We start from the raw sequence: 26,896 nt of genomic DNA on the forward strand, positions 1-26,896 counted from the left end.
TGCCATTGTTGTTGGATAGGACAGAGAGAAATGGAGAAAGGAGGGGAAGACAGAGGGGGAGAGAAATACAGATATCTGCAGACCTGCTTCACCACCCATGAAGTGACATCCCCCCCCCCCCCGCAGGTGGGGTGCCAGAGGCTCGAACCAGGATCCTTACATGGGTCCTTGAGCTTGGCTCCGTGTGCACTTAACCCACTGTACTACCAACCAACCCCCAGCCTCATCTATTTTAACATCTCTCCCTCTCCCTCTCTCTCTCACACACACATACACACACCACTGAACATCAATTAGTTCTGACTCTAAGAACTATCTTCAAACCTGTACAAAACAGTCAATTTACACAGAATAAACTTCATTTAAACTTCTGTGATACACTATAAAATATAGGAACTGTAAAAACTTTTATTCCCCCAAAGCTCAAACGATCAAAGAGTATGTGATTTAAAGACATGGGCATCTGGGGCAAAGTTCAATACTCACAATTAACTTAGTGATTTTATTTTAGTGTTCATGCTATTTTATTTGTTTAGTGCAGTAACAAGGATAAATTTAGTGCACCTCAGAGATGTATGATACCAGTGAGTGACCTTGCAGACCCAAATTTTCTCAGTTTTTATTTAGAAGGAGAGAAGGAAAGAGGTAAAGAGAGCAGCTCTTCACTATCCACAGAGTTCTCCTGATGCTGTCATTGGTGACACCATGTAGTGCCAGGTTTTGAACCCTGGGGCTTGAACATAGTCAGGCCTATGCTATACCAAGTGAGCCACTTCAAACCCCCTCAGTTTAGTCCAGGGGATCTTACTGATACAGTATCTATGTGTGTTGCAATAAACAGGTACTTTGTTTTAAAGATACCTTTTTTGTTTTAAAGATACCATTTTTCCCATTTTTGTTGTCCTTGTTACCCTGTTACAATGGTTGTTGGATAGGCCAGAGAGAAGCCAAGAGAAGAGGGGAAGACAGAGAGAGGGAGAGAAAGATAGACACCTGCAGACCTGCTTCACTTCAGATTCAGTTCGTAACCTTATTCATTTAGTATTTGTTAAAAGTCACCACAGCTAAGAGAAAAGAACACTTTCATAAAACAAACTGTGAGCCACAAATTCATAAGATTTTCTCTGTAATACTGAAGGAAAAGGAAGATCTTACTAAAATGAGAAATATTGATTATTTGAAGCAGTCTGATATCTATGGTTCCAGATAAGACATGCGATGATATATCTCTCAATTATGTGTGGCATGTAACTCAATATAATTTTTCATCAGTAATTAGTATTAATAATTAACAAGTATAAACAAAAATACCTTCTGGAAATGTTTCAACCTGGTCCTTTCCTCATTCCATTGCCCTCCCTTTCCCGTCTATGTGGGGTTAATAACTAAACTTTCCTCATCTCTGACATGCAACACTGGCCAGCAGCAATCTTCCCAAGAATGCACACACAAATACAGAAGGACTGAAAAGAATCAAAGTCTTATCAAAGTCACCTGAATCAGGCAAGGAGCTTTCCAAATTAACATCTGCAGCCACAATCCACTCAACGAGAAGGACAGTGCCCTAAAGACTGCAATTCAAACATCTACTTACAGATGGGACGTCCTATGCATTTAATCCAGGGATTAGCCTAGTAGTAAAAATTAAACAGCCCTTTACATAAACACAGCTAAGGATGAAGATAATGTGGAAACCACTCACTTAAAAGGGGCTAGAGCTAGTTGACACTCATTCCAGAGAGCATTCAGTTGACGTATGCCTGCAATGTTATTCTTCCTACTCATCTATGAAGTAGCACCTTCAGAGTCAAACACATTAGCTCTTAGACCAAACATTTAGTCACCTGTCACTCATTCTCTAACCATCCTACCCTAGTAACAACATTTAAAATTTGAAGAAATTTTAAATTCATCTTTTGGTCATTCTCTCATTCTTTTATAAAGCTAAGTTATCATGCAAGTAAAGTAATAGCCTAAGAAGTTCTTAAAGTTCAAAACTATGCTTTAATTTCTTATAAGACACAAATTCCATGATCCCAAGCCCCCTTTCTCCACGTACCTCTATTCCATAAGTTGTCATTATTCTTACTGAGAAAGTATTCGGAATCATCAGCACACATAAGTTCAAGTTCCCAGATTGTTTATAATTGACATTTAAGTGTTGGGAGTAAGAAACGTTCCCATAATGGAAGACCCATAGGCATGCCTGTTTGTGTAAATGCGAGTTGATAAAGTTGTTTACATCTTTTGCTTGGCTGGGGGCCTCAGACAGCTGTGCAGAGAGAGTACTTTGCATACATTTCCAGGGCTTCCTGCTCTTTGGTTCCTAAGTACACATACACATGACTGGAATGATCACAGACTGCTTGGACTTTCAGTAGGGGCTGGTATGCAGAGCTGAAAGCAACTGACAAATGTAGCCTAAGAAACAATGTCTCCCTTCAAGTGGAACTGCTGGTTAAGTCAGCCAGCACTGGCCAGTGCAAACAATACTGGGCAGGTCATTAACTTGCCTGTTTCAGACAGCGATGAGCTCACCTACCTTTCTGGAAGGGCTATTTTAGCTGCTGAGTTTATACAAATAAAAACCATGATTTTTTAATGGCTAAATTAGGAAAATAGCTGTTGGAAAATAGAGAACAGTCCAGGTACTCTTGAGAAGCCACACAGGGAACTCCCCCGTTAAGTGCAAGGAGCCTGAGTAGGCTGATGTTCGAGTCTGCACACATTTTTCTAATCGCTACATATGTATTGCCTTGAAAATAGCAACTGCACAAGCTACCACTGATTTTTTTTTTAATTGGGTGGTTACTGTTGCATTGTGTTTTTCTCCCTCTTGCTTTCTTCTGCATAGGAAGGATAAGTTAGTCTTTAACTACACAAAGGAGTTAACATTTAACTTGGACACTGGGAATGCTTTAGCAGGTTCTTAACCATCCCCCCACCCCTTTCTTATTATAGGGAAAATAGATTCAGGAAAACTTTAACAATGGCTGATCCTGTATGAAATCTGACTGCTTAGGCTACCTTAATGCTTCATCTGCTTCAGTCCACGCAGCCTGGAATTCCTAGACATTAAACACCACCCCACGGCACACCCACCCCATCTTATTCATCAAAGATAAGCTCAAATTCCAACACCTTGAAACAAATCTTCCAAATCCTATACCAAGTGTATGGTACTTTATTCCTTGTCTAAATTCCCAGACAATCTTATTATTAATTTTAAATATTCTTGTTTCCAATTATATTTATTTTTTGGATAGAAATAGAGATTATTGAGAGGGAAGAGGAAGACAGTGAGGGAGAATGACAGAGAGACGCCTGCAACACTGCTTCACCACTTTTAATGTTTTCACTCTGAAGGTGGGAGCTGAGAGGCTTGAACCTAGATCCTTGCAAACTATAGTATGTGTGCTCAATCCCCATATTTTTGCATTTTTAATACCTCAACTGCCCCTGATCTTCCTTTTTCTCCTTACCTGTTGGATCCACCCTTCATCCCTCACCTCTCTGAGTGCCACACCAGCGCAAAGCAGAGCAGACACTCACTAAATGCTTATTGATTGGTGAACAGCACACCTGTAGCAGTCTTAGTGTATCATCTCTCCACAGGCAGGTGGGAGGAGGGCAAAATGGAAAATGTATTTTTTTAAATTAAAGTAGGGAGATTGTTGGGAAATGCAGAAGTAGGGGTGACAACAGGGATGACTCTTTTCTGCTACCCAGGCCATTCTCACCCTGTTCTCCTCTCTCATTCCCCACAAGATAGACTCTACACCTCACTATACTTAGTTCCTCCTCATCCACGTGGCCCTTTCCAACCTGTTCAACTTGTCCCCTTTCTGTAAAGCCTTCTATGGAAACTGAAGTATAACAAACTTCACCTTTTGCTCCTTTTCTTACTCAGTAGTACCACAAAAGGGAATAAATGGTTTACCTAGTTGCTAACTGAGTGATTATGAACTTACACTGTTACCACTGCTGCTGCTCCTGCTGCTGCTTATGATACTACTACCAATACTAATAAATATTCATTAATAAGAATTGGGGAGCTTCTTCCAGGAAAGAGAGAGACAGGCTCAGAGTATGGATTCACCTATCAACACCCATGCTCAGTGGGCAAACAATTACAGAAGCCAGACCTTCAACTTTCTGCATCCCACAATGACCTTGGGTCCATACTCCCAGAGGGTTAAAGAATAGGAAAGCTATCTTGTCAGTCATAACTAAGTAACTAATAAAAATGAAAAAGGAAATAAATAAAGTGAGAGAGGCCTGGTGGTGGCACACCTGGCTGAGTAAATATTACCATGCACAAGGACTGGGTTCAAGCCACCTGCCCCACCTTCAGCGGGGAGCTTCACAAGTGGTGAAATGATGCTGCAGGTATCTCTCTATTGCTGTTCCTTACTATCTCCACCCCTTTCTCAACTGCTCTCTGTCTCTATGCAATTAATTGAAATAAAGTTAAAAAATAAGAAAGTGAGAGCTAACATTAATGAAAGATTTACATGGTAGCAGGGCAAGAGGCCTGGCTTTAAGTCAGGAATAACCATTCAGTTCACACAATGACAGCTTTGCTATTACTATCCTGTTTCGTGGATTAGGTAATCCAAGGCACAGAAAACCTAGTAACTTGGTGAAAAGATTCAAACCCTATCCCAGAACACATACAAATGCCTCTGGGCTCCTCTATCCTCACCCATCACCCTACTACTAAGCAGAGAAGAGAAAACTAGAAACCACATTTTCTCTCAAAGCTAGAGAAAGCACTTACCCAATTTCTCCAACAGTCTGGCTTCTATGTATCAGCAACAGTCAGGAATAATACCTCCATTAGTTCTGGTAAGAACTCTGAATGATGTCAAGCTTGCAATAAGTATATGGTACTATTTTAACCTTCTCAGTTGTGGTTAAATGCCTATTCTATTACCCCTCTCACCATAAGGAATTTTGTTTGTCTTTGTGGAGCCAAGACCTCAAACATGCATAATTTCAACACTCCCAAGCTACTCCTCTGTTCTAATAGAGAGGGAAGTAGGGAGAAGGGAGAGACATTATAGCACTTGGAGCTCTCTACCATGCCAACAGTACCTCCAGTTTAGCTCAGGGCTTGAATTTGTGCCAAGCATACAGCAAGAAGCATCCCACTCAGTGAGCTACTGCTTCTCAGTCCTCTATGGAATTTTTGATACATGACATTAACTCCATTTGTTCTTTCAGTCATCCCTTAGCTAAGGAAAAGTGAAACAAGAGAGTTCTGGCACAAAGTGATCAGTGAAATTACATGGGATCAAAAAGCTATTGGGAAAAAAAAAAGTTATTGGGACAGTAAGAGATGACAGCAAAGATGGTTGCTATTTAGGAATTTGATATGAAAATACACATATGGATAAATATTATCAGATAAAGGGTTTATTAATTTGTTATTCATTCAAAAAACAGTCTTGAGTGTCCACAGTTCATCAAGATCTATGTTAGAAATGCAAGAGAAGGGAGTTGGGCGGTAGCACAGCGGGTTAAGTACACATGGTGCAAAGTGCAAGGGCTGGTGTAAGGATCCTGGTTCGAGCCCAGGGCTCCCCACCTGCAGGAGGTCGCTTCTCAAGTGGTGAAGCAGGTCTGCAGGTGTCTATCTTTCCCTCCTCCTCTCTGTCTTCCCCTCCTCTCTCCATTTCTCTCTGTCCTATCCAACAACAACAGCTATGACAACAATAACAACTATAATAAGCACAACAACAAGGGCAAAAAAAAAAAGGGAAAAATAGCCTGCAGGAGCAGTGGATTTGTAGTGCAGGCACCAAGCCCCAGCAGTAAACCTGGAAGCAAAATAAATAAATAAATAAAAGAAATGTAAGAGAATAATGAACACATGTACACATACTTTCTCTCTCTCTCTCTCTCTCTCTCTCTCTCTCACATACACACACACACACAGAGAGAGAGAGAGAGAAGAATGTAAAGGTGATTATACAATATACGAGGTACAAGCGGTAATTAGAAGGTGCCTTGAAGGGGCAATCTCTCACATAGGAATATCATTCTTAGGGCCCCTTCCTTCTAAGCATAGCCTATCTTATAAAAAAATCTAAATGAAGCCTAAAGGGGAACCTTTTCTAGAATCTTGCCTTGGCAGTCCAATTTTTCAAAAACATTTTTCAAAAACTTTTCAAAAACAGCACTGGTTTCACAGCAGAGTCTATCTAGCCAGTAACTGTTCCCAGGCAAATATCTGTTCTCTGCTTTCACAGTCCAGTAAAATATTAACATAAGGAGAGGGAAATGTGGATATTTGGGTGAGGGAAGTCAGTAGTATAAAAGAAAAAGACACCGATGCCAAAACCAAGTCACAAGGCCAGAGGCCAAGTTTGGTCAGCTTTGTGAAAAATGACTACGTAATCTAGGCTAAACCTTCCTGTCAAGCTATGCTTGGTTTTGTCACAAAATTAATATCTAAAACCCAACTTGGCACAAACCAGAAGCTCAATCAGTGTCAATTCTCCTTTTTGCCTGCATATCACATCTGAAAATCGTTTCTCTCTCTCACTCTCATAATCTAAAAGACAACCCTCACTCCAGATCAGGTTAAATAATTTCAATCAATTAAGTAATCCAATATTCCATTTAACCAACAGATTGAAATTATCTTCCCCCACCCCCCTAGAGAAAAAGATGCATCCTCACTCTCCCACTAGGCCTTGAATCCATCAATAGATGTTCTGAGAAATGATAACAGAAATCATGATTCACTGTTGCTATTTTACAACTAGAAAAACTCAAGTAAAATCAATTTCTCTGTGCATCACACAGCTAATAAATGGCACAAAACAGAAATCCAAATTATCAGGCATTCTGCTAACTTCACTACCCACACACTACTTTCATGAGACTTATCAGTTACAGATGATGCTTAGTGGTACCAACTCCTCTGAGGCAACTAAGAATGCTTGTCTTCTTTAATAACACAGGTAAGACAGCAGATGACAGACTTCTACAGAATGAGCATTAGTTTTAAAACAGGAATGTTCATGAAAGGATGAAGAGCTGGAGGAGAAAAGAGGTGACCACAGAGGAGGAAGTCAAGGATGAGAAGAGATACTGAAACTTCCTACTTTACAGCTGCGCCTGAAGATCCATTCCAGTTCAGTCCACAGACTGAATCTGAAAAAAATGCCTCAGATAGCTTTCTCTCCCTCTTTTGTCTAAAAGCCTAGAGGATACAGCAAAAGCCATCACTCTGAGATCAGACAAAAGCTATGAATTATCAAAGTAGAAAAGAAATGTGTTTTACCTTTAATTTTTCATAGAAGAGAACCAGTTGGAGTTTGCTCAAATCTGCTTAAATCTTTTAGTAGGACCATGGTTAACCTGCAGGTTTCAGTGGAGCCGGTGCCTGGTCACTCACCTGCTAGCTCTAAATTTACCATGAAGCCAATACACAAGCTGCTCAGGGACAACAAGTGCCTTGTTAAGAATAGTTGGGGATGGGAGGGGGGACTCTACTTTAAGCATATCAAAATTGACAGAGTAATTTTTCAAAACATATTCACATAGCAAAGAAAGTTTACAAGCAGTGAATGAGGCAATGAAGCCAATATGTCCCAGCATAATAACAACTGCAGAACAATTGTCCAATTAGCGGTTAAAGACTGAGGAAATGCCTTTATATTTTGACCTTACTTCCTTTGTCTTATTTCTAGAGAAGAAAATCTGCCTTCAGGGGTCCAAAACATTGAAAGAGCTCTTCATACTGTCAGTCAGTTTTGTTAGAGTCCCCATGGCACTGTGACTGTGCCTCCTAAAGCAGCATAAGAATCATCTGTTCCTACTTAAAGCTGCCCAGACCCTCCACAGCAGGGGAGAACTCTGCCTTAAGAACCCAAGGAAAAGATATCTTTAGAAAGGGCCAGAACCAGGGGCATTTGGGGTTAAAATCCTTTCATTCTCCTTGGGCCAACCTCCTACCAATGAGCCTCATTAAGAATAGGAGAATGTGAGCTCAGATCTACAGGGATGCAGAGGTCACATAGGCTCCTAAGCTGAATATGGGTCCCAGACCACATCAAATCAATGGGGTTTACAGTTAACAATATTTATACCCCTTTCCCATATTAGGGAGCTACTCTCTTCCCTGATCCAGCTTTCTGTCCCTTTACCAGCTATGACATCACCTCCCCAGACAATAACTTGGATCCACCTGCATATCAGATTTCAGGCTCAGGGAAAAAAGAAAAAAAAAAAAAAAAACTAGTATAGCCATAGGCCCTTTACAATATAACTAAAATATGCCTACTAGCTATGTACAAAATGGAGGACCCCCCCCAACATTTCATCTGCACTATTCCAGCCTTTAGGTCCATGACTGTTCAACAATTTGGCTTTGTATGTTAACTCTCTTTTCAGCCACCAGGCTCCAGATGCTAGGCTAGCATGATGCCAACCAGACTTCCCTGGATAGATTACCTCACCAATGTGTCCTGGAGCTCCGATTCCCCAGAGCCCCACCCTACTAGGGAAAGAGAGAGGCAAGGTGGGAGTATGGATTGACCAGTCAACGCCCACGTTCAGTGGGGAAGCAATTACAGAAGCCATACCTTCCACCTTCTGCATCCCACAATGACCTTGGGTCCATACTCCCAGAGGGATAAAGAATAGGAAAGCAATCAGGGGAGGGGATGGGATATAGAGATCTGGTGGTGGGAATTGTGTGAAGTTGTACCCTTATCCTATGGTTTAGTCAATGTTTCCTTTTTATAAATAAAATATTTTTAAAAAATAATAATGCCAAAGGAAAAAAAGGAGAATAATCATATAAATTAAACTCTGCTCAGGAGGTATTTATATCCACTGCATACAGACCCTGTACATTTGGAAACCTGGACTTCAAGCCCTCCCAACTTCATATGTCACCTGGTCAGTCAACCAACAAGTAACACGCTTTTTTCCCACTGTCCTTCAAACCTTCATTAGTGGCCACTTTAGCAGCTGGTAAAAGTTCTGCTTCCTCCAATACTATTCAAGGGTGGGTGCACTTTAAGGAGGCAACACACAGCTTAACCGAAAAGAAATAAAAAGAAAACTTTCTAGAAAAGGAGTGGCTGGGAACACTCTGAGAGACAGAATTCGCATCCATGGAAAAATAGGAGGAGTTGCCTGGATATTACAGAGAATGTAAGAGGAAAGGGGGCCGGTGCTGGAAGACAGTATTTCTAATATTCCCAACTCATATAACATCCCCAAAAGCTTAAAACAGTGTCAATTTTTAATGTAAATTATGAGGCTTTCCTGCTGCTCTCATCCAAAGGCCATTTTTTCCTCTCCTTTCCACTCTAGGCTCCTACACTTAAATTCTCCAGAATTCAAATTTATCATCACTAAAAATTAAGGCAAGGGATTAAATAATTTCAAAAGTCCATACCAGCTTAAACATTTTCTGAGTAAACACTGAGCTTACTTTTGTCCCTTTCTACCAAATTAAATTCAGGAATTCTATCCCTAAAGCATTCAACAGAATCTGTTAAAAGAAAATTTGACATGAAAATTCAATATGGTGACAAGACACAGTATAAATATGGCAAAGGCAATGATTTTCTTACATATTATAATTATGAATTTCAAAATAGAATGGAAAAAAGTAATTAAAATACCTAGGAGTAGCATTAGTATGAAGAAAACTCATCATTTTTTCTAAATACAGGAATGAAAGTAGATATATATGCATTCCTAGGTGAGAAAACAAATATAGTATGTATGCTGGTTCTTCCAAATTATTATATGGGCTTAATACAGAGTTCCTCTGCCCCTGCCAAACTAACATTTTGCACCATATACTTCTTTGTGATGGAGTAAGGTGTCGGTTGGAGTGAGTACCCCGTATGATGGGTAATATATTCCATTATCTTTAACCTCTAGCCCCAACAACAGTCTACACTCAACTCTGCTAGATATAGCTACATTTCCCCAGAACTAATGATTTAATGAAACATCCTAGTAGGCCCTTCCTCACTACATTGACAATGAGTTCACCTGTAAGGATCAACTATACTAACAGTCAAAAGGAAAGAAAGTGTATCATAAAGCTATGAAGGTTAGAATTATAGAACACAAAGAGAGAAGGGAGGAGGTGATCTGAACAAGGAAATAGAACAGAAGCAAAAGATCATTACTTCAGAGATCTAATGACAATTAGTATATGATGGCACTACAAATGAATGAGGGAATAGAAATTGTTTAATAAATGATAGTAAGAGAAGTATCATTTGGGGAGAAAGCTACATTTTTATCACATTATATATCTTCTGATTCTCTATTACTACATGACAAATCACTACAAACCAGGACAAGGCTCAGAATCCCGGAAATAACAACTTATTATTTTTGGTGATTTGAGATCTCTTACAGACTGCAATCAGATGCCAGTTAGGGCTGCAGTAAGGTGAAGAGTGAAGTAGATAAGCTAAGGTGAATCACTCACACAGGGGCTGTCAATGGGCACATGGCTTCTGCATGTGGCTTGGGCTTCACACACGAAGCAGGTGGCTTCTAAGAAACACTTTTCATGCCTGGAACTCACTCATTATAACCTCTTCCATGTATTATTGGCTAGAGTAGTCACAACATTCAATTAATCTCAAAGAACCACAGAAACAAACTCCATCTCTCAACAATGGAGTGGCAATGGCACACCACAGAGGAGCATACAAAACAGCCATAACCAATCTCCAGCAACAACATCAGCCAGAGCTGGGCAGGGCTCTGGTCTCCCCTTTATCTCTCTCTCTCTCTCTCTCTCATTAAAATTAAATTAAATTAAAACAAAACAGTCATAACATATTAAAATCAATTTCAATAAAATTAAGTTAAATATTAAAAATTAAGTTAAATATTAAAAATACAACACTAAAATGAAATACAAAGGAAGACTACAGTAGACAAGGTATAAAACAGATACCCTCACAGGTATATTGAGCAGAGAATATATAATATAATCTCTTTGGGAATCAATTTAGTAATAAAGTAATGGAATTTCAAACATTAATTTGACCCAATAATCATTTTAGGGATATTTACATTAACAGTGTTAATAAAAAAAGAAAGTGGGGCCAGGGGGCAGCACACCAAGTGAAGTGCACATAATACCATGCACAAGGACCAGGGTTCAAGCCCTCTGTCAGCATCTTCAGGTAGGAGAAAGGAAGTTTTAAAAGTAGTGAAGCAGTGCTGCAAGTGTCTCTCTTTCTCACTCCTCTATTTTCTCTCTATCAAGAAGAAAACATAAAAGGAAAAAAATGGCCACTGGGAGTACTGGATACATTGTGCAGGCACCAAATCCCAGCAATGACTCTGGTAGCAATAAAAAACGAAAGAGAGAGTGAGAGAATGGAAGACAAAAAGAAAGGAAGTAGAAAGAAAGGGAGAAAATATGATTTAGTACAAATTCCACACACACATGAAAATCTTCCACTGGGCTTAAAAATCGTATTTTCAAAAAACAATACATACATGGAGAAAACTCATAAAACAAAATAAATAAAAATAAATTGCTTACATTTATTTTGAGATTTATCATCACTAAAATTTACTGCTAAGTATTAATACTTATTTATCTCCTAAATTATTAATGACTATCCCTGTATCTGGGAAACAGAGGTACTTTTGCTTTTTTTTCCAGTATTTCATGAAAACCATGCTATTTAAAGAAAAAAAAATACTAATACTGATGGGTGAAAACTGAGAAGCTCATGTTACTAAGTTATTGCCAACAGGTTAAAAAAAAAAAAAAAAAAAAACAGTGCCAAGAAGTTAGCTCACCTGGGAAGGTGCCTCCTTTGCTAGAGCATGACCCAGGTTTGTTCTGACACCCACTGCACTGGGAGAAGTTTCTATACTGTGGTTTCTTCCCCTTTCTCCCTCCATCTCCTATCTCTGACTCTCCTGCTATCTGAAAAAGTACACAGTACTGAGGGCCCCAGCAATGACAGAGGGTGGGGCAGGGGAGAGAACAGTTTAAAATGCAAGAGAAAAGTTGTGCTGTCCATGACATCAGAGGTGATTACCCCTGGAGCCATTACCCCATTATACAGACTAGTTGGTCCCAAGCCAGGTCACAGCCTGCCCAAGGTGATGGTTCTCAAACAGTTGTTCAGTGTAACTGTTTTTATGCTCTTAACCCCTACCTCACCCCCACTCCCCACTCCCCACTCCCCACTCCCCACTTTTTCAATATCAGTCCAATTGATCTTTGTTGACTCCAAAATGTTTGTCTTCAGAAATCTTTCCAGTGATTAAACATTTAGGAAAAACTTATACTCATGCATAGAAAGGCATTTGCCAGATGCTTCTCTTTCTCCTTCCCTGTCTCCCCCTTCCCTCTCAAATTCTGTCTCTATCAAAAATAATGTATTTTAACTTAAACAAAAGAGAGCACTTATGGAGTGTAGAAAGTGTAATTGCTTCCCCGCTGACTGTGGGTATTGGCAGGTCGACCTATACTCCCAGCCAGTCTCTCTCATTCCCTAGTGGAGTGGGTTTTGGGTCCATACTCCCAGAGGGATAAAGAATAGGAAAGCTATCAGGGGAGGGGATGGAATACAGAGTTCTGGTGGTGGGAATTGTGTGGAGTTGTACCCCTCTTATCCTATGTTTTTTTGTCAGTGTTTCCTTTTTAAAAATAAAAATTAAAAGAGAGAGAGAGAGAGCCTTTTAACTAAAATCTAACCTGAGTTTCAGTGTCCTTCAAGTGGAGGAACCATTACTATAGCAACTCCCTAGTATTCTGAGTTTCCAACTTGAGTCTATAAAAACACAGTTCCCCCCCCCCCCCACACACACACACACATGCTTTTCTTTCAAGGGACACACAGTAGAGCCTGAGAATTTGTATTTCTAATAAAATCACAGGTGATATAGATAGTACCATCCTGGAGAAACCACTTTGAGAACTGCAACTCAAAAAGACTAAGCCGCAGAACACTCTCCCTTCCCTGAGCTATAGCTATTCATTTATCCCTTTTATAAGCACTAAGGACATAGTGTTTGGTACTGTCACCACACCTAATCACCCATAACCATAATAAATCCCAAAACCTACTATAACTCTTCTGGTTTAGAAACCTTGGGATGAGGACCCTTTTAAGATCTTCTGGGGGAAATTATGAGCACACTCAAGTTTAAATTCACTGCTCTTGGCCTGAAGAATAGTGGTTATGCAAGAAGACTATCATGCCTGAGGTTCCAAGTTCTCAGATTCAGTCCCCAGAACCAGCATAAGCCAGAGCTGAGTAGTGCCTAGGAAAGAGGACGAGAAGGAGAGAGGGAAAGAGGGAGAGAGGGGGAGAGAGAGAGAGAACCATAGATACAGAGAGAAGTAAAGAGAAGAACTGATCTAATAATTATTCCACTGCTGTCTTTTCTATGATTAGGATATACTATTACTACAGTTTTAATTATTTGTCAGACACATTTGTATATGAATATCATTTTTGAATGAGGGAATTACAAGCCACTCATTGAGAGTTGAGAGGCTTTCTGATAATGAAGCAGAGAGTAGGTGTCTGTGACTAAAAGTAGAGTCAATAGAGAAAAAGATGACAACCGATAAAGGTCAATGTAAATAGGGAAAGCTGCCTGTCTCCCAAATTTAATGCAACTTGCAATAATGGAAACAGAAATAACTTTACCTTCTTTTTAAAATTTTCAGATATCTGAAAAGGACCTATTTTCACATGCAGTTGAAAAAGTCCCATATGACTCCCCACTTCACAGTGAAATGTGCATCTCCTGTCATTCAGCATCCTTGGTGTATCTTTGGAGGGGGGAGCAGAGACAGGAAGATGAGTATTTTTAGAACTAGAGAAAGATTTATCATTCAATGAAATGGCATAGATAGAGGCTTATACCATGTGTGTGGAAATAATATGTTTTTATTACTAGTCTTAACTCTGTTAAATTATAAGCTATAAACCCTGAAATGCTTGACTTAAAAATCCTTCAGTATTTGCAAGAAATCTAAATGGTTATTTCCTCTTTGCTTACATGTATTACAGGAGGATTTACTGTTGCTTCTATGAGGAGCGTGTTATCTGAGATGTCAGTGTAACCAGGCAAGATTGAAAAGCGCACAGCCCACATCATGTATGTATACTGGGAGCCTTTATGTGCAGTTAATTAGTTTAGCTATTACTTTCATGGTTCATTTAGAAACTTCATGCTTCATTAAGTATCAATAAATTTTATCCTCACAAAACCTTCTTAGTAAAAATATGATTGTCTTCAAATGATAATCTTGTTAATGGATGTATAGATTTTGAGCGTGTCTATCAGGATCAACAAAATTCTAAATTGCCATGGTAGCAGTACCCTGAAGTAATATGCAAATTTTATGCAATACTTTGAAACACATGCTTCATCCACACATTCTTCTTACAGTAGGGGAAAAGGATGTTTTTATCTTTCCAAAAATGATGCAGCTTTTAAGTTTCTATTTTTATTTTGACAAGAATGCCTACTTATGTCTCACAAACCCCTTTTATCCATTAAATCAATTCTAGTTCTTTTTATTGGAAAGAAAAGCTTTCAGCAACTTTTCATGCCATGATGGGCACGTTTTCAGGAAACGTGTTTTTCCAATTCCCTGATACATGTAAAGAGCAGGTCACTATTACTGGGCATGTCCTGTGGGGTATCACCATCCATTATCAGTGAACGATTTGAGCTGTGCACTGAGTGCCATGAGCAGGTGGGTCATTTGGGAACAGGGGGTCAAGATTAGGAAGAAAAGCCTCAACCACCTAAGTAGAAGTTGCACTCTGATACACTTTCTTCTGCCTTCCAGGCTCAGCTCACATGCCTTCTTCCTGCCCTAGCTTTCTATATGAATGATCATATTCTCCCCATTCTATGCAAAAATAAATAAATAAATAAATAACATGATCTGGACTGACTGAATTGTAAAGAAGGTTATTTTGGTCATTTTCTCATCAGTAATAAATTTGTGTTTGGGGCTTTCTGTGATCTCACTGATGACTCTATGACCAAGGGTGAATTATTTTCAGCAGTTAAGTGAATATCCCAACGAGGTTTCAAAAAGTAGCTCAGTAAAGCTATGACTCATGCCCTAAGATTTGTTTATTTATAATGTTATTTCAATTCAGCCAATAATAAGCACTCATGGGTGAACATTCACATTAATATCATTATAGTCATTTTCATCAACTGTTTGAACATGAAATGTTATAAATTATTTTTTCTAGTGAACTTTATCATTTGAACATTATCATGATAGATGAGGAGAAAAAGGAAAAGGAGATATCCCATTAGGAATACTTTTATTTCCACTCCACAGAACATTTTCAGTCTTTCTATAATTAGCTTATGTTGCCTCCTCTATTTTTTTCCTCATATAAGCTATGGTTGATGGTTGACAGTTTTTGAATAATAGATGAATGAATGTCTGGTTTCATCTCTTCAGACTAATTTCTAAGATTTAAAAGAGACTGACCATGCAGACATGAACACGTTCTAAGTCCACCACAAATCAACAAATTCAAATTTTACCACACTGGATGCATATGGGAAATGCAAACTTTGGGGGTTGATATGCACTATCCAAATTACAAAGAAACCCAATGCCAGGAAAATGCCTTATTTTGTCAGAAAGTACATCTCCCACACAGCAGCAGGTCTGGCGTAACTCGAGCCACATGTTAAAAACAAAGTGGAGTGACATGTGATAGGGGCCTTACTGCCTGATGATAGAATTCACGAGCTGTCTTCACAGGGAGCTTTTCTGGAACAAACTGAGTCCACATAGCCTGCTTGTTGGCTTTGTCTTCTTGTCATGTTGTTTTCTGCAAAGTTTTTGCCTTTTAGGTAACTAAGATTCATTTTTTTATGAAAATCCAAGATGTATTCCCAAATTTAAAATTATAGTCAAATTCTAAGGGACTCTGTAATTTCTAGTCTATTAGCTAACCAAGTTAGCACTTCAGATATATTAAAATTTTCAAGTTCTGGGAGCACCTTCAGAAAGAATCAACTAGTAAACTAGATAGTGCAGCAATACTTCTCTACTGTTCACTGTACTGGAGTGCTTCAGCATCTTTGTGGGTAATCATAATCTACAGTGAGCTGACTTTGGAAAGTCAAACTTTTAAAAATGTTACCCTACGGGAGTTGGGCTGTCGCACAGCGGGTTAAGCGCAGGTGGCGCAAAGCACAAGGATCGGCATAAGGATCCCGGTTCGAACCCTGGCTCCCCACCTGCAGGGGAGTCGCTTCACAGGCGGTGAAGCAGGTCTGCAGGTGTCTATCTTTCTCTCCTCCTCTCTGTATTCCCCTCCTCTCTCCATTTCTCTCTGTCCTATCCAACAACGACAACAACAATAATAAACACAACAATAAAACAACAAGGGCAACAAAAGGGAATAAATAAATAAAATAAATATCTAAAAAAAAAAATGTTACCCTACAAAAAAAAAATCCAGTTTTCACCAAAGTCTTTGATTTGTTATTTTAATGCCTGGTCTTGTCCTAGTAAAGGAGTCATGATGAAAATATACCATTTTGATTGCATTAGCTTTCTTTTCCTCCTTAATGTCAAACAGTACCTCTTTCAATGCCTCCTATTCAGCCAACCTTCACCTGTACAGATTACAAACAGGTACCACAGTCTACTATCAATATTCTCCTAGGACTGCCGTAACAAAAGTGCCACAAATTGGGTGATATTAAACAACAGATATTTATTATAGTTGTAGAGAACTGAAATAAGAAATCAAGGTCTTGGTGTGGTTATGTTCCTTCTGAAGATGCTAGCAGAGGATCCTTCACTGAGTCTTTCTAGCTTGTGGGGGCTACCAGCAATCCTTAGTATCCCTTGGCTTATAGATATGTCACTCCATCTCTGCTTCTGTCATAATATGAGGTTCTCCCTGTTTTTTTTCTGTGTCCATGTGTGAACCCAACTTATTTTATTCATTAGAAAACCTAACTAGGTGCCACTCAAACTCATGTCATAATTTTTAATATGGTTACATTTATAATAACATATCTCCAAGTAAGGTCACAAGTCAGTGTTCTAAATGGGCTACAGAAATGGCAATACTATCCAATTCAGTGTGAGTGAGGAACTGCTCAACCAGCACCCTTTCAATCACCATTTATGCCAAAGAGCCTGAAGAACATGGGTATCTGAGGAACATATACAGATAAAAGAATTGTACACAGGGGAATAGTTATGGAGCTGCTGGTGGCACACCTGGTTAAGTACACACATTATGGTGTGTAAGGTCTTGGGTTCAAGCCCTAGTCCCTACTTCAGGGAGTGGGGAGTCAGTTCACAGTAGTGAAGTATGTCTGCAGGTATCTCTCTTTCTCTCTCCCTCCCTATTTCCCTCTCCCCTCTAAATTTCTCTCTATCTTATCAAATAAAATTAAAAAAAGAGAAGTTAAAAAAAAAGGTGATACAATCCAATGAAGTGTAACAAGAAAAATCCTAGGAACTAGGTGGTTTTCAGGAATGAATTATTTTCATCTATAAAGCCTATTACCAAGAGATTCATAATGTAAAACTGTCTACCTCGTCACTCTTTTCAGAATATCTCTCTTTTGTCTGAAGCAATCTCTTCCTTGGACCCAGCTGCTTAAGTACCCTCTACCCAATTTTCATTCCATCTACACAAGGACAGTTAGGGGAAGTACTAGCAATGCCTTTGCATCAATCACCCCAAGCACTTTAAACACATCATTACTTCATCGGGGAAGGAGGAGGATGAAGTTCACAGAGACATAGCAGTCAGTCTTTTAAAGAAAAAAGGGGGCAGATGGTGGCACATCTGGTTCAGTGGACAAATGCGTAAGGACCTGGGTTTGAGCAGCTACTTCCCCACCTGCACGAGTAGTGAAGCAGGTCTATCACTATCTACCTTCTTCTCCCCTCTTAATTTATCTCTGTCCTATCAAATAAAATAAAAAGAAAATACGGCTACTGGAAGAATTTAATTCATAATGCCAGCACCAAGCCCCAGAAAAAGAAAAACTAAAGGAAATAAATAAATAAATAATAAAGTTAGGGTTTGAACAGAAATCTCTCAAGGCCCAAAATTCCTACCTAATTTTTAATGTCTGAATGAATACACACACACACACACACACACACTGCCACCAAAAAGACGATTTTACATACTATAAAACTAAAACTCATCATTTTCTTAATCCACAGAGTATTAGAGCATAAATCCCCTTATATATAGTGAAAAAAAAACCATTTTCCTTTATAGGTGAACACACTGAAGACCAGAAATGATGACTGAATGACTTTTCAATCATGGGAATAATTAGTGACCAAACTGAGAACAAAGCCTCTGCCTCTCTGGTTCCTATGCTAGCTAAGCAACACAGAGCCTAGCAGCATTTCTACACACATGGTTAAGACCTTATTTCACAAACAGGTTGATGTGTTGGTTTGCAATATAAATAATGAAGCTACACTGTATGAATTTAAATTCTCCCTCATGTTTTATATGTTGGTGAACCACTTAATACCTTAGCTTCAATATTATGAACTATAAAGTGACTGTGATAATCAAATGAGTCATATAGTTCCTGGCATTTAATTGAACTGTCGAGAGGTTTAAATGTGCTCAAAATAGTGCTTGGCAGGAAGCAAATGGTTTATATGTTAGTTGTTGGTGGCAGTAGTGTTGTGGTTTTGCAACTACATTGTTATTACCATTGTTACCATCTAATAAAAAGCTATAGATGAGTAGTTTTAGTATTTTTTTCATCATCATACACTTCTAGCAGACACATTGGCAGAAAGTTCTTATTTGAGGACACAATGGCACACTAATTTCCTGGTCCTACAAAATAATTAATTTCACAATTATTTCATAATCTACTTTATTCTGGTCCAATTGCCATGCTTTTCTTTAGACATAAAATGTGCAAAATGTCTTTATTCTGGTTCTAATTTCCCCATGTGATTCCACATTTAACTACCTTCTTCAAACAGGAGTGAGTCATTTAGTGTTCTGAAAAGCCAATGGTGTTATTACATCCTGACTCTGACAAATCCTCTTGTTTGTTACACATATCTGATCTCTGTGAGTCTCAGGAAAGCAAACCCTGGGAAAATTATACAAACAGTCCCAAATATTTGAAATGAGCATTGTCCTCACATGGTATGTCTCTCTGAAAGCTTAAAGTATTTCCCTTTCAGTTTTATTCTTTCATTAACCCGAGGCTTGCTAATTAATTGGAATTTCCTAGGCTTTTGTCATTGTGACAAAGGCAGGCAATGCAAAATCTCATTCCTTCATGTTAGAGAAAGTCCATCCACCCTCCAAAGAGCAGCAGAGAGACTACAGGATAAGAGGGAGGATTAAGTCAACTTTAAAAGAGTCAGACTTCCCCAGTTCCTGTTCCCTCCTTGTCTGTCCATATCTGACTTCATCTTCACCAAGATTTATGGGAAGTGACATTTTACCCACAGCTTTATCCCTCCAAAGGAGAAGCTGCTTAAAGGGCATTATGTAGTATCTAAAATTGGATGGCAAAGAACACCCTATAAGCATGAAACAAACAGTGTTGGGAAACAAAAGATACTTTATTAGGTGAAGAGACTGTTTGAAAACAAACTATATAGATCAGGGGAAGGAGTGAAACCCAGAGGAGTACTCCCAAGAAATGCACAGAACAGACTAAAAAGAAACAATGAGAGGAAAAAAATTTTTTAAAAAGACCTCAATCTTAAAAATAACACTGCTTAAACCAAAGATAGCAGAGCAGCTGGAGGCTAGGGGTAAGAAAAGAAGTGAAGAAAGATTAATTCTGATATTTGTTCTTGCTTTTCCTTCCAAGGGAATGTAGTTAATTCATTTAGTTCCTAGAACTTGTGGAAACTACTCATAAACTTGGTTTCATCTACACTGTGTAAGGACTGAAGGCCTTCTGTCGTTAATGTTCCAAGGAGGCAGAAGAACAGCAAATCAAAGGGGTCTCAAACACAATGACAAGGCCATTTCCTGCAGTGTTCTTCTGATATAAACACCTACTTGAATGCTTACCTTCTCCCCCCCCAAAAAAAAAAATCCTGTGCTTTTAAAAATTACATTTCTTTTCCACAAAGGGAAAAAACGGATTTTTCTAATTTATCTGTAATTAAATGCTCACAGAAAAACATCATCTAATATTCAGACCCATGTGTTGTGACATAGATCAACACCTAGATCTAACTTCACTGTGGCAGAACCTGGAAGCCCTTCAAAATACCTCTCTAGCAGGGCACCAATGTAAAAACACTGTGGTGAAGGGGAGGGTGGCCATTGGGCTTCCTGGCATGGTGGAGGGTGGGGGAGCAGGGGGGGATGAGGGGGATGGAACACAGTCTTTTGGTGGTGGGAGCGGTGTTTATGTACAATACTATTAAAGTGTAAACATTATATAAACCACTATTTAATTAATATGAGAGGCAAAAAACTGATGATATGTCTAGAACTTCTTAAAACACAGACTGAGTCTTTTTAATACATAGGCTGTCTTTGATATGTTCTCTCCCAAAAGCCTAGACCAGGGAGAACAGAAGCAACCGACAACACAGCTATATACAAGATGCTGGGTACTATACCCCAAACCCTATCAAAGGGACTTTCCAAAGTTAACCCTATCACCAAATAATGTGATGATAACAATAACTATCCATTGTCTTCTTGAACCCTAAGACAACAGGAACCTCACATTTCCACTATAGATCCTATATTTCCCCCAGTTCTGGAACCTTAGGGTGGGGCCCACTTTCATGCATGCTGCTCTCAATTCAAATCAAATAATATTGCATCCGTGGATCACAACCTAATCAACGGAACGAGTGCCACCCCAGCATGCTTCACTTCAGACTGTGACCAGAGACTTCAGGTGTGGAATGACAACCCTTCAGCTTCATCATTCAGGTGAGACCTTTCCTTTCATAGTATTCTCTAATTCCATTCCAGGTGTTCCACTCCCCAATAAAGTCCCCAAACCTAGATATAGTCCATGTCCCCTGAGATAGAGCATATGTTCACACATGTCCATAAACTAGGGGAAAAATATATACCTGAAAGCAGAAGTACACAAGAGCATGCAGGGAATACCCCCAACACTTCATCTGCACTATTAAAGTCTTTAGGTCCATGATTGTTCAACAATTTGTTTGGCTTTGTATGTTAACTCTCTTTTCAGCCACCAGGTTCCAGATGCTGACCAGACTTCCCTGGACAGACGACCCCGTCAATGTGTACTGGAGCGCCACTTCCTCAGAACCCCACCCTACTAGGGAAAGAGAGAGACAGACTGGGAGTATGGATCGACCAGTCAACGCCCATGTTCAGCTGGGAAGCAATTACAGAAGCCAGACCTTCCACCCTCTGCAACCCACAACAACCCTGGATCCATACTCCCAGAGAAATAGAGAATGGGAAGGCTATCTGGGGAGGGGGTGGGATGTGGAGATCGGGTTATGGGAATTGTGCGGAATTGTACCCCTCTTATTCTATGGTTTTGTTAATGTCTCCTTTCTTAAATAAAACAACAACAACAACAAATACTTCTCTAAACTGACATCTGAAGAGCAATCACTCCAGTCACCTGGGGTGACACACTATTTTGAACAAGAAAAGTACAAGGTGCAGACATTCAGCTGGAAGTGCAGATAGGAAGTTGGAATGGACAGCCTGGAAGTAGGACTAGGAGCAGGTTCCAAAAGAATCAATATGCATAGTGGTTTTAATGCCACGGCCATATATATAGGGGATGGAGACCAGGGACAAGGACATAACTGCAAAAGAGGAAGAGAAAGAGTATTCAGGTGGGGCAGGGTAAGCAGGAAGTGGCAGGGTGAGAGAGGGATACTGCACACTATTTGTGGGCACAGACCATAGAGGGAGACAACTGGATTTCAAATACTGAAGCCACTGCTTACAAGACTTGGAGCCTGACACAAAATAGAATTCTTCCATACCTCCATCTTCCCCTTCTGTTACATGGAAAAAAACAGTAATATATCACATCATTTTTCTGGTAAAGTATTATCACACTGTACTTTTCTCATATCAATCATTCAAAAAAAATTTAATCATGACTAGACAAAGGATCAGGGGCCTGTGAAGTAGCACAGACGGTTAAGTGCATGCGCAAAGCACAAGGACTGGCTCAAGGAGCCTCTGCTTCAAGCTCCTGACTCCCCACCTGCAGGGTGGTCGCTTCACAAGCAGTGAAGCAGGTCTGCAGGTGTCTATCTTTCTCTCCCTCTCTGTCTTATCCTCCTCTCTCTATTTCTCTATGTCCTATCCAGCAACTACAGCAATGGCAACAATATCAACAACAAGGACAACAAAATGGGAAAAATGGCCTTCAGGAGCAGTGGATTCATAATGCAAACACTGAGCCCCAGCAATAACCCTGGAGGGAAAAAGGAGAGAGAGAGACAGAGACAGACAGACAGACAGACAAAGGATCAGGTCCAATGTGTGGCCTAGTGATAAAGTACATGTTTCCATGTATGAATTCCTATGTATAATGCCTTAGACTACATAAGAGCACCAGGTATGATGGGGTAGTACTCTGACTTACCTATCTCTTGAAATATAGAATACTCAACCAGAGAGGTGGCACAGCAGTATTACGTATGCTTGAATCCCTGAGTTTTTTCTCCAATGCTGTGTAAACAACAAAGAAAAGCAAGCAGCAACTAAATAAATATCTAAGGCTAAAGGTAACTAGGAACATCTTAGAGTCTATCCAGGACATTGAAGGCAAACCCCACAAAATAAGAAAAGTCACAGGACTGAAAGATAATCCTTGGCAAAAAAAAAAAAAGTTCATGACATTTGGTTGCCTTCAAGACAATGTAGAGAATATACCATAAAAATCACCATTCTCATTGAAATTGTGAAGCAGAAAAACTATACTATACTTAGAAAGTGACTTCAGGGGGTTGCTTAGTGGCACACCTTGTGAGCAAACCCCACAAAATAAGAAAAGTCACAGGACTGAAGGATAATCTTTGGCAAAAAAAAAAAAAAAAAAAAAAAAGTTCATGACATTTGGTTGCCTTCAAGACAATGTAGATAATATACCATAAAAATTACCATTCTCATTGAAATGGTGAAGCAGAAAAACTATACTATACTTAGAAAGTGACTTCAGGGGGTTGCTTAGTGGCACACCTTGTGAGAAAACACATATTGCTCAAGGTACCAGGTTCAGGCCTCCCAGTCCCCACATGCAGGAGAAACGCTTCATAAACGCTAAAATATTGTTGCAGGTATTTCTCTCTCCTTCATCCCTCTTGATTTTTCTCTGTCTCTATCCAAAATATATAAATAAATAAAATTTTAAGAGTTAAAAAACTGAGTTCATGTTCTGCCCTGTTAATGGCTGCTTATCCCTTCCAGGTTTCCTTCTCCTTCCAGAAATTCAGTTCTGTAAACACAAAATAACCATGAAAGCCCCTTCCAGTTTTATCCATTTGTGATATCCAGTATTCTGTAAATCAATCTAAGAATTCAGTGGCTACAACTGACAACAACACCATAGGTGAAAACATCAGATAAGAGGGACTTCAGCTTCTTGTGTTCTTAGCATGAAACAGGGAGCCCAAGTCATTGTAAGTATAATTAAAGCAGCAGAGTTAAGATATGGAGATAGTTATATCATTCTTTCTCTTCTCCTTTTTTCTCTTCCCCAATAGCTCCAAATTCAGGGATTGGGGTGTGTTTGTATGGGGTCAGGATAAAAATTGTTTGAATCAGTATTTAAACTGAAGTAATAGTATTCCCCTTTCCAGTAACTCCAGAAGAACTTTATGGGTGAGGCAGGGAAAAGGGCATAGTTGAGAGACAAGCATGCACAGGCATTCAATTCAAGTGGAAGGTGAGTAGTAAAATCAGTGTTGGTAGGTAGGACAGAGACCATGACTATTCACATTCTCCTGACACCACTGAAAGATAAGACTTCCACAGAAGTGAAATGAATCATCTAGGAAAAACAGCTAATGATGTAAAACTAGAACAGGGGCTCATGTTTTCTAACTCAGTTCAGTACAGACTCCATAAATTATGTCTCCAAGTGGTCACATTCCAAGTTATGACACTTCCCAATAAAAAGATTTTATGGGGGAGGTGGTGGGAATCATTGACTAAAATTGCTAAATTCTTGTGAAACTTTTGGATTTCTCCATTTCTACAAAGCTTAGAGGACAGATAGGAAGGGAAAATAAAATACATCAAGTTTCTACTATATGTCAGCTATTCTGCTAAGTAAGATTTCACATAAGTCTCACTACTCTAATTCTCTGGGAAGAGGGGCTGTATTACTCACCTATGAATCCTCAATGCTGGAAAACAATAGCTACACCAGTATAACCTGCTGGATATCCTGGTAAGGCTTTCTTCTGACCAGGATTATAGACATTAAGCAATATATTCAAGGCGATTATGTATAAGTGAAGTAGAAGTGCGAGTACTGACATTTGAACTGGGAACTGTCTGACCCCAAATTACACTCACTTTTCTTTCATTACACAGGCTGCTTTTGTCTAACCCCAAGAAAAATTCTTAGCTTCTAACAGAGGGACTAATTTATATCACACATGTGGCTATTGCATCCTCTTCTAAAAATCCTAGGTTAGTTTCAGAATGCCTTTTCTTTTCAAGATGCCAGTTGTGATCTGTTTACTCCTCTCTGCTGGTTGGTGGAGATCAGAATTCCAAGGGCACTGAGAAGAATGCACTCTGAGGCAATGAAAACCATGGATAAAGTACTTTGGATTTGAAATATGTTCAGACAGATAACATAGCTGACCTGGTCAAATGCAATGTACCTTTTTTGAGAGCAAATGTTTCAACTGAGTAAAGAAAGCAAAGCAAACTTTACTGGAAAACAATAGATTTCAACAAGCAAGTCAGAAAACTGTCTTTTTTCTCCTTCCCATCCTCCCTTCACTCTTTTCTCTCCTCCTTTAATTGTCAAAGCTTCATACTAGTTCTCTGTTGTTGTCTGTTTAAAGTACATCCTCAAATGAGGCCCCTGCTTCTGCAGTTATATGTATAAGAGAAGCAATGTCTTCAGAATTTTTCTTTACTTGAGGTTGCTAACTAGTGTTTGTTCCATCTAAGAAAGCCCAGAGTAATGGATAATGATCCAAAACAGACAACTACATCTGAACAGCTCTGTATAGTATATGCAAAGAAATATTCCCACAACAAAGTCAGTAAATGAATGTCACTATGTCTGAATAGAGGAATAAAATTGAATTGTGATAAAAGCAAGTTGTTTAAAAGATCTTATGTTCATGTCTACAAAATTATCCTGAACATTATGTGCTGAACAAAGGCTCTCTGATACTCATAATATTAAGTAATAGAAACATTTCAAGAAATAAGCCAACATTTTTACTTTGAAAAAGATTTATGTATCAATTTCTGGTTTTATGAATGTTGTAATTGTCTTCCAAACCTTTGAACAGTGACAAGCAATTTTCCAACTGAATATTTGCTGTGTTATATTTTCTGTAATGCTGGAGGCCATGCTGGGGTGCCTTATGATAAATTAAACAAGGAATAGCATAGAAATAGTCAGAAACTTAGGTCCCTGGTTAGAGCAAATTCTCTAGCTGTTATGTAATATTAAAAAAAACTTACTGAAAATAATGGTACCAACATAGAAAAAATATATATCATTGAATAAATAAGAAAGATTTTTAGGTGCTTGCTTCAGCAACACATATACTAAAACTGGAAAAATACAGAGAAAATTAGCATGGCCTCTGTGCAAGGATGACAAGCAAATTCGTGAAGCATTCCATATTTCTATAAAAGACATAAAGGATCAAGGGTGGAGCCAAGATGGCAACCTGGAGGCAGCTGCTGTTGTGTGCTAAGACAACAACTGCTAAAAGGGTAGGATACCTGGCTGTCAGAAGGACTGTGAATAAGAGGTTCTAAGTGTGACACCAAGGAGGTGACTATAGCTCAATTTGGGTAAGAAAACAGAGAAAAAAGAAAAGAAAGTTTTTTTATTATTTCTGAAGCACACCCTTCTCCCCCACCCTATAACCAAACCCCTAGGGTTGGAGAGCTGCTACTAGCAGGCTCCCTGCTGAGCTTTTTTTTTTTTTTTAACCAAGATTCCTAACTCACCAGGTGTGTAATTTTTTTTTTTTTTTTTTTAACAACTAGCTGTCTTTGCTCAGGCTACTGAGCCAATTGGGAGCAGTCCAAGCTGCAGACTGATTATTAGGGTTTTATACTCTGTTCTATTTTATTATTACTATTATATATATATTTGTGTGTGTGTGTGTGTGTGTGTCCCTTCCCCCCCCTCCTTCAGGTTGACCAAAATTAACTTTTAGTGTGTTTTCCATTGCTAAGTAACTAGGTGTCCTATCCATTGTGAGAGAAACTTGTTTCACTCTACCTACCTCCTCTATCCACTCTCCAACTTCTCCCTCCCCCTAGCAAATTAAAAATAAAAAACTCTTTCCCTTCACTGCTCTTTTTTTCTTTTCTATTTTTTTTTCTCATTCTTGATTCTTTTCATCCTTCCTCCTACTTCTACTTTCTGAATTCACTGACACTCGTTTGTGAATTATTTTGGGGAAGAAATCTAACTTAGAATGGACTCTCTTTATGTGTGTCTCTTCTCTACTTCCCTTTCTCCTCTTGCTCCCCCTAGAATTTACAGTGGACAGTAGATTTGCATAATTGTCTATTCTTGCTTTCCCTTTTTTCCTCTTTCTTTTTCATTTGGATTTGGTTGATATTTTTTCTTGGACTGGAGGTATTGTTTGGCTAACTGGTATTGGTTAAACTGCATCAATCCTTTACTGCTTCAATCAGTTACTATTGCAATTTCC

The 26,896-nt window shown here is 39.1% G+C and overlaps 1 protein-coding gene and 1 non-coding gene across 8 annotated transcripts in view; one reads left to right on the forward strand and one right to left on the reverse strand.

Annotated features, from left to right (window-relative positions):
- The window catches only part of GLIS3 (GLIS family zinc finger 3), a 630,646-nt gene that overhangs the window by 416,978 nt on the left and 186,772 nt on the right, over positions 1 to 26,896 (reverse strand). Inside the window, exon 1 of one of the 7 annotated variants that reach the window (XM_060199782.1) lies at positions 2,060 to 2,354. The exons of 5 other annotated variants lie outside the window; for them this stretch is intronic. In XM_060199782.1, the coding sequence (XP_060055765.1) occupies positions 2,060 to 2,120 (61 nt within the window). In that variant the 5' untranslated portion in view covers positions 2,121 to 2,354. Of the gene's footprint in view, positions 1 to 2,059; positions 2,355 to 26,896 lie in introns of those variants that run through there. One more of the 7 variants, XM_060199786.1, reaches the window with a different exon arrangement.
- On the forward strand, positions 25,746 to 25,852 carry LOC132541035 (U6 spliceosomal RNA). The gene has a single exon (XR_009552229.1). It is a non-coding gene; the product is annotated as a U6 spliceosomal RNA (small nuclear RNA).

This window comes from Erinaceus europaeus, chromosome 10 (genome assembly GCF_950295315.1).
Source record: "Erinaceus europaeus chromosome 10, mEriEur2.1, whole genome shotgun sequence".
Classification (NCBI taxonomy): Eukaryota; Metazoa; Chordata; class Mammalia; order Eulipotyphla; family Erinaceidae; genus Erinaceus; species Erinaceus europaeus.